At 54.3% G+C, this 13,462-nt stretch overlaps 1 protein-coding gene across 23 annotated transcripts in view; it reads left to right on the forward strand.

The window, feature by feature from the left end:
* Positions 1-4,725: 4,725 nt before the first annotated feature.
* Positions 4,726-13,462, forward strand: part of PHLDB1 (pleckstrin homology like domain family B member 1) — a 50,393-nt gene continuing 41,656 nt past the window's right edge. For 14 of the 23 annotated variants that reach the window (XM_063711431.1, XM_063711433.1, XM_054525210.2 and 11 more), the window contains exons 1-4: positions 5,929-7,625; positions 10,917-10,997; positions 11,660-11,783; positions 13,130-13,300. In XM_063711431.1, coding sequence (XP_063567501.1) covers positions 7,509-7,625; positions 10,917-10,997; positions 11,660-11,783; positions 13,130-13,300 — 493 coding nt within the window. In that variant the 5' untranslated portion in view covers positions 5,929-7,508. Of the gene's footprint in view, positions 4,806-4,826; positions 4,960-5,928; positions 7,626-10,916; positions 10,998-11,659; positions 11,784-13,129; positions 13,301-13,462 lie in introns of those variants that run through there. The other 9 variants (XM_063711432.1, XM_063711441.1, XM_063711435.1 and 6 more) reach the window with 5 other exon arrangements.

The raw sequence follows: 13,462 nt of genomic DNA on the forward strand, positions 1-13,462 counted from the left end.
GGTGTTTATTGGATTCTTGACTCACTTTGGTGTCTGCTTGTTGATTCAGGATGCTGTAATGGGACCTAAGATTAAAAATTAATGACTTTTTTTTTTTAAGAGAAAGTAATCTGTGAGAGTATTCATTGCCTTTTTCCATATTATATGTACTGTGCTTCCTTGTGTATTTTTCTACATTTGATACATGCACTCCTGACAGTGTAGCTTTTGAATTTGATGCTACTTCTGGCCTTTTTGGGGATTGGAGTCTTAATTTTGTCAGACGGCAGTTGGAGAGTCAAAAAAGTCAGGCTTCATCTTTAATCTTGGAGTCTTCTCTTCCCCATTAGACCGTGATGAGAAGTGGTCCAGGGATGAGGGATAATGGGAACAATTTTTGGGAACTGTTGATAATTCCCTCGGATAAACCTGCTTACTTTTTTTTTTTTTTTTTTTTTGAGACGGAGTCTCGCTTAGCTTCCCAGGTGGGAGTGCAGTGGTGCGATCTCAGCTCACTGCAACCACCGTCGCCCAGCTTCAAGTGATTCTCCTGCCTCAGCCTCCAGAGTAGCTGGGATTACAGTCACCCGCCATCATGCTGGTCTAATTTTTTTTGTATTTTTGTAGAGACAGGGTTTCACCATGTTGGTCAGGCTGGTCTTGAACTCCTGGTCTCAGATGAGCCGCCCACCTCTGCCTCCCAAAGTGCTGGATTACAGGTGTGAGCCACTGCGCCCAGCCTTTTTTTTTTTTTTTTTTTTTTTTTTTGAGACAGAGTCTCGCTCTGTCACCAGGCTGGAGTGTAGTGGCATGATTTCAGCTCACCGCAACCTCCGCCTCCAGGGTTCAAGCGACTCTCCTGCCTCAGCCTCCTGAGTAGCTGGGATTACAGGCACACACCACCACCCCCGGCTAATTTTTGTATTTTAGTAGACGGGGTTTCACCGTGTTGGTCAGACTGGTCTCGAACTCCTGACCTCGTGATCCGCCTGCCTCGGCCTCCCAAAGTGCTGGGATTACAGGCGTGAGCCACCGCGCTCCACCAGAGCTGCTTATTTTCTTATGCTTTTTTAAAATTTAACTTGGAAAAACTATTGAGTGTCAAAAAATTGGAAGGCAAATTATTCTCACTTATTAATAATAAATATCTGGGATGAGAAAGTTTTAATGTTGAAAGCCAAGATTCTGATTTTTTTTTTTTCTTGGTGAAAAAGAAAGTATCTGGTCTAATGTTGCTCAAGTGTGGCTTAGCTGTCTGAGTGAGACTGTAGGTAGCCTTAACCGAATGAAACGATTAAGGTCTGTCATTCCTTTACTCACCATAGCTTCAAATTTGTCAACCCATGCATCTCTGATGGGAAACTTTGCCCTCCAATTAATTTTTAAATTGTGAACAGTTTTAAAATTGTTCACACTGGCTAGGCTCTGAGATTTCCAGGTTGGTATAAAATAGCTTTTTATTAAACTTCACATCTGGCAGGGCTTATTGGAAGGAGACAGGAGAAAAATGGAAGAAGTCATCCTCAAGAAGATTAAAGTCTAACTAGGAGCAATGACTGTATCTGCTTGTAAAGCCTTTTTTTTTTTTCCAAGTTAGACAAGTGTTAACTACAGCTAGTACTAAACATGGATCTATATGAGAGTAGGTAACATGGCTTCTGTCTTGTAGGTTCTAGAGGAATCTCAAGCAAAACCTCACAAATGATTTTCTTTTGCTATGCACATCTGTCTTATTACAACCCCCTTACCCCCAATTCCCTCATCCTGGAAGATCCACAAGTAGGTTGGTTGCTGTGCATTGCTGTTACACAAGGGCAGACAGCAACACTACAAATAGCTGTCTTAACGTCTTATCCTGGGGAGTTGGGGATTGATACGGAGGTAGGCCTTTAGAAAAATTAGACTGACTTTCCAAACCAGGCTGTTTTCCCTCTCACAATCACAAGTCAAGCTATTAGGCAGTTTTCAGAAGCTTGGACCACTTCTCCCATCCCCCACCAAAGTTTTTTTGCCCTGCTGTTCTTAGGGCAGGGGCTAAGTGGTTGTTTAGGGTCTAAACCAATACTGGAAAGCTGCCCTAGGTATACTCTGTGTGATCAGATTGATTACCAAACCAGTACAGGGGCTGTTTGAAAGAAGCATTAGAAATTCAAGACAATGAGAGAAATTGAAATAGGACTTGTCTCCCATTCTTTTGCCCAAATGAATGCTTGTTCTTTTCAGCTCATTAGGAAAGCCCTTAGCCTTGGAGGTATACAAGAGCAGTCTTCTGTCCTACCCAAATTTCCCACTTAGCTTGGATGCATGTTAGCTTTGGGTAGAAGCAGACTATGCAATTTCTAAGACAAGCTGAAAAGAGAGCTTTGAACTTTTCCCCAAGTTGCTGCAGGGTCATTGCTACCACCACGCCTACACCAATGATGCCTGACTTCAGGATCCAGAGGCCAGAAACGGACAGCTTTCTGGAAGAGGGTGTGTATCTACAAGGATTGCTTGCTGTATGAGCAATAATCACCTCTCTGGGGCTAGAGGGAGTACAATTTGAGAGGTGGGACAAAGTGGGGAATGTGCCAAGGCAAAAGCAGGAGTATGGAAATCCACTCCTGACACTTGTAGCCAATGCAGAGGGCCTTAGAAAAATCCACTCTTCCTTCCACACCCAGGCTTTGCCCTCTCCCCCTGCTTCCACTTCGGAAAGTCTGAAGCAGGCCTGGAAAGCTGTTTTCTGCTTTCTTTCCCTCTCTTCCTCCCCCTTTCCTGAGCTCCCAGCTGCTCGACCTCTTGCGTAACTATGAGAGAGCACTGAGTTTTTTGATGGGCTCCAGATGTGGAGCAGGGGGGGATGGAGAGTGGGGGCGGTAGGTCTTTAGTCCCCTGAGTGCTCTAACTGTGGGAACATAGAGGCCTGACACAGCAGGGGAGAGGACACATTGCACAGTGCCTTTATCATAGGGTCAGCTGGTCCCTGTGTTGGGAGGTCAGTGAGAGAAGTTGGGTGCTGTTTCGACCCTCTGCCTCAGCATCCGCTGCCTCCATGGCAGGCTTGATTATTCCCTGAAATTCCTCCTGCCCAGTACAGTGAAGAGGAGCTGGGGGCCGTGAAACAGAATGAAGTGAAAAGTCTCTGAGGTACCGCAATCTGGACCCCTCCCCTCAGTGCTGGGTCTTGGCACATGGGATACAACAGTTTGGGTTTTTTCTTTCTTCCTTTTTTTACATACCCAAATAGCCTGAATATTACTGATGTGATCTGCCTCATGAAGGTTCATCAGAATTACTTTCATGACTTCAAACAGTATGAAGAGAGGAAAAATTAGAGTCTCGCTCCTCAAATCCTAGGACTTCCTGGTACCCACAGCATATTCTGGAGCTTGAGTGTTCCACCTCCATTAGCTATAGCAGGTGGCAGCAAAGGGCGGCCTCTCCCCTCCCCCTCCTTGTCTGCTGCTTGGCCATGGTCAGCTTCAGTCTCCAGCCGTGGGGGGTCCCCTGCTAAGGCCAGCCCTGTCAATGAGTGACCAGAGATTCCTGTAGTTCAGCCTCCTGCTGTTCCTGGGTTAGGGAGAGACGGCACAAACTAAACTCATTGAATTAGAACAGCACTTGTCCATCTCAAAGAGGACAAATTATTTTTTGCTATCCACCCCAGCTGGAATTTAGACCAGACTTAAAGGCTTTCTGCTCCTTCCTTCAGTGAAGAAGAGTCTCCAGGGTCCCTCTAGTGCAGGTCAAAGAAGTCCAGTCTAGCTGAGTTCAGCTCCCTAGGGCCTCCCCAGCCAGTCTCCTGGGCCAAGAGCTGGCTTTGCAAGGTAAGGATCCACTGTCAGCGCTGGATTTCCGGGTGGAGGTTGAGATGGAGAATGACTTCAAGCTAGCTCAATTTGGGGGCTGCTTTTAGGTGTGTAGTGCCTCCTTCTCTTCCTTATTAACTCCCACTCCTACTACAGGTTGGTGTGCTCAACTGTATGTCTATAGCCTGCCTCTATCTCCCAATCTGTAATCCAGCAGGTCTGTCGGGGTGGAGGGGTGTGGAGCTCCATGGGGGCAAGATGATAATTCCATTCGGTTTTCCTGTGCTTTGGAGTTTGCATGACACTTTAACGAGTCTTCTTGTGCCTATCCTTAAGAAAGTCTGTGAAGCCTGATGTGCATGGTTATCAATCTCATTTACAGCTCTTCATGGTGGGGCTTGGAATAGGGCGAGGGGAGGAGGTGACAGGGAGAAGACCTGGGTACCCTCAGTAGATGTTCTGGAGATGTTGAGAGCATGTTGTAGGGGCTTCGATTTGGGAGGTTCAGTGGGAGCCCGTGGAAGTTTCAGGCATCTAAGGCAAAAAGAAAGAGGGGAGAGTTTGGGGGCAGGGGAAGGGATTGTCAAAAACACCCTCTCAAAAGCGTGTTAAATCCTGGGAGTGGAGGGTGGTCTAGGAGAGTCGGGAGGGCAGGGTGGCAGGAGAGGGGGATGTGTGGTGGTGGTGGTGGTGGTGGTGGTGGTGGTGGTGGTGGTGGTGGAGAGCCCAGCTGCAAAGATGAACAAAGCGGGCGCTGTGCAGGCTGGGGGAGGTGCTGCTGTGGGAAAGGGTGGGTGGGGGGACCTTGGGCTCCAGCCCCACAAGGGCGTCTTCTTTGGCTGGCCAGGCGGACGGGACGGGGGACGGGGGCGGGGACTGGCGGGAGGGGGGCGGGACAGGCTCGCTCTCCTCCTACTTAGCGGGCTCCCGGGGAAAAGCAACAGTGTCCTCCTAAGCCTGAGGCCACCGCGACCAAGCCGAGCCAGGCTAAGGGACCAGTGTCTCCCTGGCCCCCCCCCCCCCCACCATCTCTAGGTAAGAGCGCCCCCTCCCACTACACTTGCGGATCCCATTAGCTGCGGTGCTAGGACTGGATAAGGGGAAGTCCCCGGGGCCTGGCGAGAGCCCTGAGATCAGTTCTAGGCTAGGGAGCTCGGCAGAAACCCGTCGGGGAGAGAAGGCACCCCAGGTGAGTGTGTGGAGGCGAAAGGAGCGTTGTGGGGAGTTTTCCTGTGAGCCGCTTGCTTTTGCCTTCCTCGGCCGCTGCCAACGCCACCGCCAGAGGGGGCCGTGACGCTCTCCCCCTCCTTGGAGAAACGCTGATCCTGGCCCCATCCAGACTCTCCCGCGGGCACCCAGGCGGCCGGGCGGACACTCGCGGGGTATCGGGTGGCGAGCGCGCGCGCGGGTTTTCGTCCTCCAGCGCCCCACACCTCCCCCTCTCCGCCCACAGCAGGACCTTGGGGCGGGGGTATCTCCTGTGACGTCTCACCCCCTGTCCCCAGGCCGGCCGCCTTGATGGACCAGGAAGGGATTCGGAGTCCGGCTCAGAGTCTTGAGCTAGACTCTAGGAGGGATGCCTGGGTGTGTCCAGGAGATGGGAAGCCCGCCTGGGGCCTCCCAGGCACTCCCCAAGGCCTCACGTCCTCGGGGGCCGGGGAGGCCGCCTGGGGCGCCTTGCCACGCCCGCGCGGTCCCTTTTGGAATCCCTAGCGGAGTTCCCCGAGCGGAGGCTGACCCAAGTCATCCGGGCTCCCCCGGGATAGGGAAGTGCGGGCGGGCGGCTGGGTAGGGGCGCCGGCGCAGGGTGGCCGAGTCGCCCGCGAGCGCTTCCGCCGAGGCGGGCTCGAGTGGGGACTTGGCTCGGCGACCGCACAGCCCTGCCGGGGACCCACGGCTCTGGGGCGGGACTGCATTCTGGGCCGTTAGCTCAGCGGTCCTGGGGCCTCCCGAGGCTGACTCATCGGACGGCGGGCTCACCCTCCGGCAGTCAAACGCAAACGCAGGCGCCCCACCACGCCGGGCTCCCACGCGGCACACACGCACGCCTCCGCGACACTTCGCACACCTACGTCCCTGCGTCACGCCACCCAGACACACCCGGACCCGCCCACACGCCGAGGCCTTCCCACGCACTCCATGCCTTGCGCCTCACAGGAAACCGCCCCGCGCTCACACAGCTCCTCACACCCGCAGCCCCGCTTACACGCGCCCCAGCTCACACATGCACCCCAGTCACACAGCCCAGCTCACACACGCACCCCAGTCACACACACAACCCAGCTCACACACGTACCCCAGTCACACATGAGGCCCCAGCTCACACACGAACCCAGTTCACACACGCAGCCCCAGCTCTCACACACACACCCCAGTCACACACGAGGGCCCAACTCATACACGAAGCCCAGCTCACACATACAGCCCCAGTTACACACACAGCCCAGCTCACACACACAGCCCCAGTCACACAGCTCAGTTCATACAAGCAGCCGGTCACACACAGCCCAGCTCACACAGGCAGCCCGTCAGACACACACAGCCCAGCTCACACAAGCAGCCTGTCACACACACAGCCCAGCTCACACACACAGCCCGTTATATACACACAGCCCAGCTCACACACGCAGCCCGTCACACACACAGCTCAGCTCAATACACAGCCCAGCTCACACACACAGCCCGTTACACACACAGCCCAGCTTACACACACAGCTCAGCTCACACACACAGCCCATCACACACACAGCCCGTCACACACACAGCTCAGCTCAATACACAGCCCAGCTCACACATGCAGCCCAGCTCTCACATACACTCCAGCTCACACACTCAGCCCGTCACACACAGTCCAGCTCACACAGCCCCAGTCACACACACAGCCCAGCTCACACCGCAGCCCCAGCTCACACACGCGGCCCCTCACACACATTCAGCCGCCCTTCCCGCAGCTGCCAGGCTGGGAACGGGCGGTGTCTGTGGGGCCGCCCCGTTTCCCGGCCGCGCAAACAAGCGGCTCCTTCTCTCTGCCCCGCCAAAGAAAGGCCGCTTGTCAGGGGCGGGCGGGCGGCAGCGGCAGGCGCCCAACACTGCGGCCTTGTCCCACGCGGGCGGCCTGGGCAGGAGCAGGCCGAGGGGTGCAAGGGGCCGCTACCTTGCGGAAACCTCCCTCCCTCTGCCCTGCGGACCGCGGAGAGGCACCTTTCCACCACTGGACACCCAAGCGACAGCCCCGGCTCCATCCGCACTCTCCCGGCTCCCCCTCTCCTCGGGCCGCCCATCTCTCCTCTCTTCCGCCTTTGGGGTCCCGGTCGGCCCCAGCCTCCCTCTCCTTCGCCCCATCTCCCCGCCCGTCAGCCTCCCCTCCGCTGCCCTCGCGCATCCCCAGTCTTCCCGTCTGTCGTCTCCTCCACTTGAGGACCCGCCTGTCCTTTCTCCCCCGACCCCTCCACCTCTGTGTTCTTCAGTCTCCCCGCATCCTCTGCCCTCGGTCTTCACCTCCCCAACTTGCATTTCTTCCCATCCCTTAGTCTGCCTTTCATTTTCCCCTCCACATCTGGGTGGCTCCCCTTCCCCGCCCAGTCCCTCTGCGCACCCCCATTCATCTCTGTCAGGTTTTTCTCATCCTTAAGTTCTCTCGTCCCCCTCCCCACTCGGGCGTCCCCCGCTGGGCTCCCCGCCTCAGTTTCCTTCCCTTCCTGGCTCCTTCCTCTGCCGGCGGCCCTTTCTCGAGGGCGGATGTGCGCCTGGAGGGCGAAGGCGGCGGCCGAGAGGACCCCAGCTCGGCCCGGCGGGCCTCTGGCCACAGCCATGCACCGCTTGGGCCGAGGCCGAGGCCGACCCCCAGGGACACAGGTGAGGCCGGGCGACCCGCGGGGCTCCGGGGAGCGCCTGAGCAGTGGCCCCGCGAAGGGACGGGTCTGGTGCTCTGGGGCTGGCTTTGGACCTCTCGTCCTGGGACCCCCGGGAGCCCGGGAGCTGTGTCAGTGCCCGTTGGTGCCGGAGCCAGTCGGCCCTTCCCTGGCCTCCTTCAGGCCGGGGCCGAGACCCCCGAGAGTTCACTCTGGGTGCTCCACTCGGCGGAGAGGGCTTCAGATTGGTGTCCCGCGTGGATGGGGTGTCGGCGCATTCCCGCGGGGGAGGAGGCCGAGGGCCCGGGCCGGGGTCACATGCCGGCGCCCCGGCCTTGCGCACAGGGGGCCTTGCCTGTCACTCTTCAAATCCAGACACCCCGGCCTCCGCCACTCGGCTGCCGGGGCGGCACTGGGGCGTCTGTACCCAGCGTGCGGGAGGGCACCCAGGGCCGGACGCGCACCGCAGGGGCCTTTTTTTGGCCGCGGGGCCGGGCGGGCGGGTAATGACAGCCGGGGTGCTGGGGAGCCGCGGGCCGGACGGAAGCGGGGCCGCAGGTGAGGGGCGTCCCTCGCTCAGCGTCACTCCGCAGCCCCGGCCAGGGCGGGAGTCAAGGTGAGGGCGCCCCCAGGTGGCCGCTCTCGGCCGCGGCGATCGCCCTTTGGGAAAGCACCACCTGAGTGCAGGGCAGGTTGGCCTGGTGGCTCTTTCCACTTCTCTTGGATCAGGTTACTGCGCTGGGGCCACAGCCTCGCACCTCCCAATCTCTCCATCTTTTCTTATCTTCTCCCTACACCTCTCTCCTTATCTCTCCCTCTACTTTCGCCTCCTTATTCTCTTCTCTTCTCTCCTCTAATCACTCTTGTTCTCCATCGGCCTTACTCCTTTACAATCTTTATCTCCACTTGAAGTTCTTGGGTGTAAATAAATGAGCACACCACAGCTGCCCCACACGGCGATAGTGACAAATACTCCAATATGACAGATGAATAAACTAAGGCCCAGACAGGTGAACTGCCTTGCTCCAGGTCACACAGCTCATAATAATAAACGGGGTCAGGCACGGTGGCTCACGCCTGTCATCCCAGCACTTGGGGAGGCCGAGGCGGGCGGATCACCTGAGGTCGGGAGTTCGAGACCAGCCTGACCAACATGGATAAACCCCGTCTCTACTAAAAATACAAAAGTAGCTGGGCGTGGTGGCAGGAGAATCGCTTGAACCCGGGAGGTGGAGGTTGTGGTAAGCCGAGATAGCACCACTGCACTCCAGCCTGGGCAACAAGAGTGAAACTCTGTCTCAAAAAAAAAAAAAAAATAAATAATAATAATAATAATAAACGGCATTAAGTGCTTTGCTTTCACAGAATGCCATTTAATATAATACCTGAATTTCAGACAGTCCTTTTTAAAAAACTGACAGCTTTATTGAGGTATAATTTATATACTATAACATCCACCCAATTTAAGTATGCAATTAAAAGATTTTTAGTATATTTACAGAGCCATGCAATCATCATCACAATTTAATTTGAAAACATTCCCCCCACCCCACCCCCACCAAACTTGTGCCCTTTTACAGTCACTCCTCATTCCACCCCTAGCCCCAGGCAAGCACTGATCCAGACAGTCTTTTTTATTTTTTTCCATCACTCTAGTTTTATAGAAGAATGATTTGATAATCAGAAGTTAAATAACTTGTCTAGGATCTTATAGCTAATAAATAAATAAAGTCAGGGTAGAATTTAAGGCTTTATATATCCCAGTCTAAAGTTCTTTCTACCAAAGGATGATGTTTCTCCTTCACCATTATTTATTATTTTGTTTTTCTTAACCCCTCTTTTACATAAACTCCCCATTCCTAACCCACTCTCTTGCCCCTCCTCCCTCAGAAAATGCTGAGGGATTTCCCTGAGTCTAAGGAAGCAGTACAGCAATCTTTGTCCTTGGAAATTCTTCTCCATGGCCAGGAATTCTGGGGAGGTGCCAGGCCAGCTTGGGGCTTTGCATAGGTTAATGGCGTTTTCCTCCCCTCTTCCCTGGCAGTCTTGGGGTGGGCCCCAGCCTGGGTTCCGGCCTCTCTTCCACCAGCTTGGGTGGAAATGGTGACGGAGATGATGCAGTCCAGGTCCGGAAGGGTGGAAGCTGGGAGGGTAAATTTAGTAACACCATAGCTAAGGTCCTCGGGACCCACTGCCAGGGTCAGACCCTCCTTGGAATGCTGGCTGCTGCCCCTACTTCCTTTCCAAGTCCCCTGGTAGATGGCTTGAAGAGAGAGTGGAGGGAAACCCTGTTTCCCTGGGTCTGCCTCCTTACCCCTCAGCCACACTCTTTGCTTTCCCCAGTAACATTTCAGCAGCAAGTGGGAAGTTTCTCAGCTTAGCTAGTTGGCCAAGGGATGGGCATGGGGGCATACATTAGTACACAAAGGTCCTCACATCTCAGATACCAAAAACATGAGCCAGGGAGAGAGGGATGCATGGTGGGTGAGGGGCAGTGGGGTGGTGGTGGGGAGGATTCAAGTTCTGGCTCTGGAATCTGTCTTACTCCTGGTTCTAATGGTCTAAGCTTCCTATAGTACCTAGCCAATTAAGAACCCAAGAGTTGAGCCCAATATTCCCAGTATTAGTTATCACTAAAGTTTTTTGTTTTTAATTAAAAAAAATTTTTTTAGCTGATTGTGTTGGGTTGAGGTTGCTTTCTGGGGAAGAAAAGGTGTAGGAGTTGAGACATCTGGAGATAGCAGGAATGGCTGTTTTTCTTTTGTGTCTCCTTTAAGAAAACATCCTACTAAAGCCCTGGGAAAAGAGACAAATGGTGAGAGGAGAATGAAAGGTTGCAGGAGGGAGCTCCTGTTTTAGCCCTGCCACCTACCTGGGGGCCCTCCGGCTACCAGTGTCCTTGGAGGGGCTTCCTTGCTGCTTCTCCTACTAAGTTAGATTTTCCCCACCCTGCTTAAGGCTCCACAGGGCCAAGGGTCTTCAGCTGTCAAAACCCGGGTTCTGAGTAGCATAGGGCAAGAAAGCATAGAAGTATAGATTGGGCCCTATAGGACTGTTTGTGCTTACAGTGGCAAGGGGCAGGACTGGTATCCATGCTGTGGCTGGCTGGAGACTTGGCACTGCTCCCAGACAACTCCCACCCAAGCTCTTTAGCTGCCTCTACTTCCCTTCAGCATGAGCATTTGGGGACTGATGGTGACTGGTGCTACCTCTGCAATGAGAACCCTACTTCTTTCCCTTCTTTCCCTCTCCTGCCCTGGCCTCCCCACTCACCACCTTTCTGCTGTGTCCCTAGGAGCTCTGGAGCCTTAGGACCATGGACGCTCTCAATAGAAACCAAATAGGCCCTGGATGCAAGACCCAGACCATGGTGCAGGTGAGTGGGATCAGGGCTGTGAGGCAACAGAGATATAATAGGGATGGGATCAGCTCTTCTACCCCCTTGTGGTCCCAGCCCAAGGATGAAAGGAGCAATTCTGTTCCTCTCTGCCCTTCCCCAGGTCCCAAGCCTATTAACAGCTCAGTCTTTATCTGAATCAGGTTAATTGGTTCACCCAGAAACTACCCATCGAAAGTCAGAAAGCAGTTTACAGATTGACCCCGGGCTGTATCACTCTCCTTGATCCATGCCTCTATCTTCCCTGTACTTGAGCTTAGCAGGGGCAAGCAATGGCCACGTGGATAGCCATGGACAAGTCTGCAGGGAGCTTGATTGGCCTTCCTCTACAGTACCCCTGCTGCTTATCCAATGCCACCCCCACCCCCCACCCCTTTCTCCTTGCTTCTGTTTTAATAGACAAAAGGGACAGTTAAGCCAAGACTTGAGATAAATCCAGTGGGACGAGTTAGTGGCCTAGATTCCGATCTAATTACAATTTAGTGGAATCATGCTCTGTGTAAGATTTTGTGCTAAGCCTTTCAGCACCCTCAGAGCCCTTTGGAGAGGGGCAAGGGCTGGAGAGAGTGCTGGTGTGACTGGTTTAGGGTGGTAAGGTGCTGAATCTAATGATGCTTGTCCTCCACCCCTACTACCTACAGAAAGGACCCTTGGACCTGATCGAGACAGGCAAAGGGCTGAAAGTGCAAACGGAAAAACCCCACCTGGTGAGCCTGGGCAGTGGGCGACTCAGCACAGCCATCACCCTCCTGCCGCTGGAGGAAGGTAAGTGTGAACAGGGCATCTCACTCACCACCCCTCTATCCTTATAGGCATTCCTGCCCTGGAGGCCCAGCTCCTGCATGTGTTGGGGCCCTTCTACTGTCTGCTGGCAGTGCTTGCCTCCCCACCCCACCAGCTTCCTTCCCTTGTCTCTGCCTCCCCAGACTGCCTGCCTTCCTTGGTAGATAATCTGGTTCCACGACTGGGCTTAAAGATCAGCTTAGAAACAAGGAGGAGAGGCCAGGTGTGGTGGCTCACGCCTGTTATCCCAGCACTTTGGGAGGCTGAGGCGGGCAGATCACCAGGTCAGGAGTTCTAGAACAGCCTGGCCAATATGGTGAAAGCCCATCTCCACTAAAAATACAAAAATTAGCCGGGCGTGGTGGCATGGGCCTGTAGTCCCAGCTACTCAGGAGGCTGAGGCAGAAGAATCGCTTGAACCCGGGAGACGGAGGTTGCAGTGAGCCGAGATCATGCCACTGCACTCCAGCCTGGGCAACAGAGTGAGACTCTATCTCAAAAAAAAAAAAAAAAGAAGAAAAGAAACCATGAAGAAAGCACTGAGAGAAACAGGAGAACACATTGCTCTTAGCAACCAATGTGGCCAAGAAGAAAAAAGGCCCCGCTCCAGGGCGTTGTCTTGCATGGGGGGCATACCATAGACGGAGAATGGAGAGATGGGAGTCAGGGCTAGATCTCCCAAGATAAGGCCCTGGCACAGCCCCCTTCACCTTTCAGCTTCTGCCCGCCCTCTCTCCTCTCCTGGCTGCACTTGTTGCCTGGGTGATACTACATTCTCCACATTCTCCAAATACCAGTCCCAGGGGCTCTTTCAGTGGGAGGGGCTGTTCTTGCTGCAGTTAGGGGAGAGCCTGCACTGAAGAGAGACGTTGCACTGAAGAGAGAGGTTAGCGAGGGAGACCAAGTGTTGCAGGTAGCAGAAGCAGGGGAGAGAAGGAGAGAAAGGGAGATTTAGAAGAAAGGAGGAGTAGGATGAAGGGGAAAAAGGATAAAGGACAATAGGGAGAGGCAGTTGGGGGGATAAGGGAAGATCTGCAGAAAAGCGGTCTTCCTTCTCCATCTGTGGAGTCTGGGTCCTACTGTGTGCTGTCTGGGTCTTCCCATCTCTGGGCCTCCCATTCTCAGGCAGAGTTTTCTCTGTTTGAGAACAGCTTCTATCACTTACTGTATAGACCAGGCTCAGGGGCCTAGTAGGGGTGGCCAGTGGTGGGCAGAGATTCTCCCTGGAGTAGGAGGTGGAAATATGTTTCCACTGTAGCCCTCCTTGCCCTGTCACTGCCTCCTCAGCCTGGACAACCCCTCTGATTCAGTTTGCCTCTTGTCTCCAGGGAGGACGGTGATTGGCTCTGCAGCCAGAGACATCTCACTACAGGGCCCAGGCCTGGCTCCAGAGCACTGCTACATCGAGAACCTGCGGGGCACCCTCACCCTCTACCCCTGTGGCAATGCCTGCACTATTGATGGGCTCCCTGTCCGGCAGCCTACCCGGCTCACTCAGGGTAAGGCTGGACACCTCCAGATGGAGGGGGCCTCTGTTTAAAGGCTTGTGTGTGTTAGGCACAGGGGAGGCTGGCTGTCATGGTTGCCATGGTAACTGCCTGAGTGACCATACTGGGAATGGAGTACTCAGGTGCATCTGGATGTGCCTAAACAACATCCCA

Source organism: Pongo abelii, chromosome 9 (assembly GCF_028885655.2).
Source record: "Pongo abelii isolate AG06213 chromosome 9, NHGRI_mPonAbe1-v2.0_pri, whole genome shotgun sequence".
NCBI classification, from domain to species: Eukaryota; Metazoa; Chordata; class Mammalia; order Primates; family Hominidae; genus Pongo; species Pongo abelii.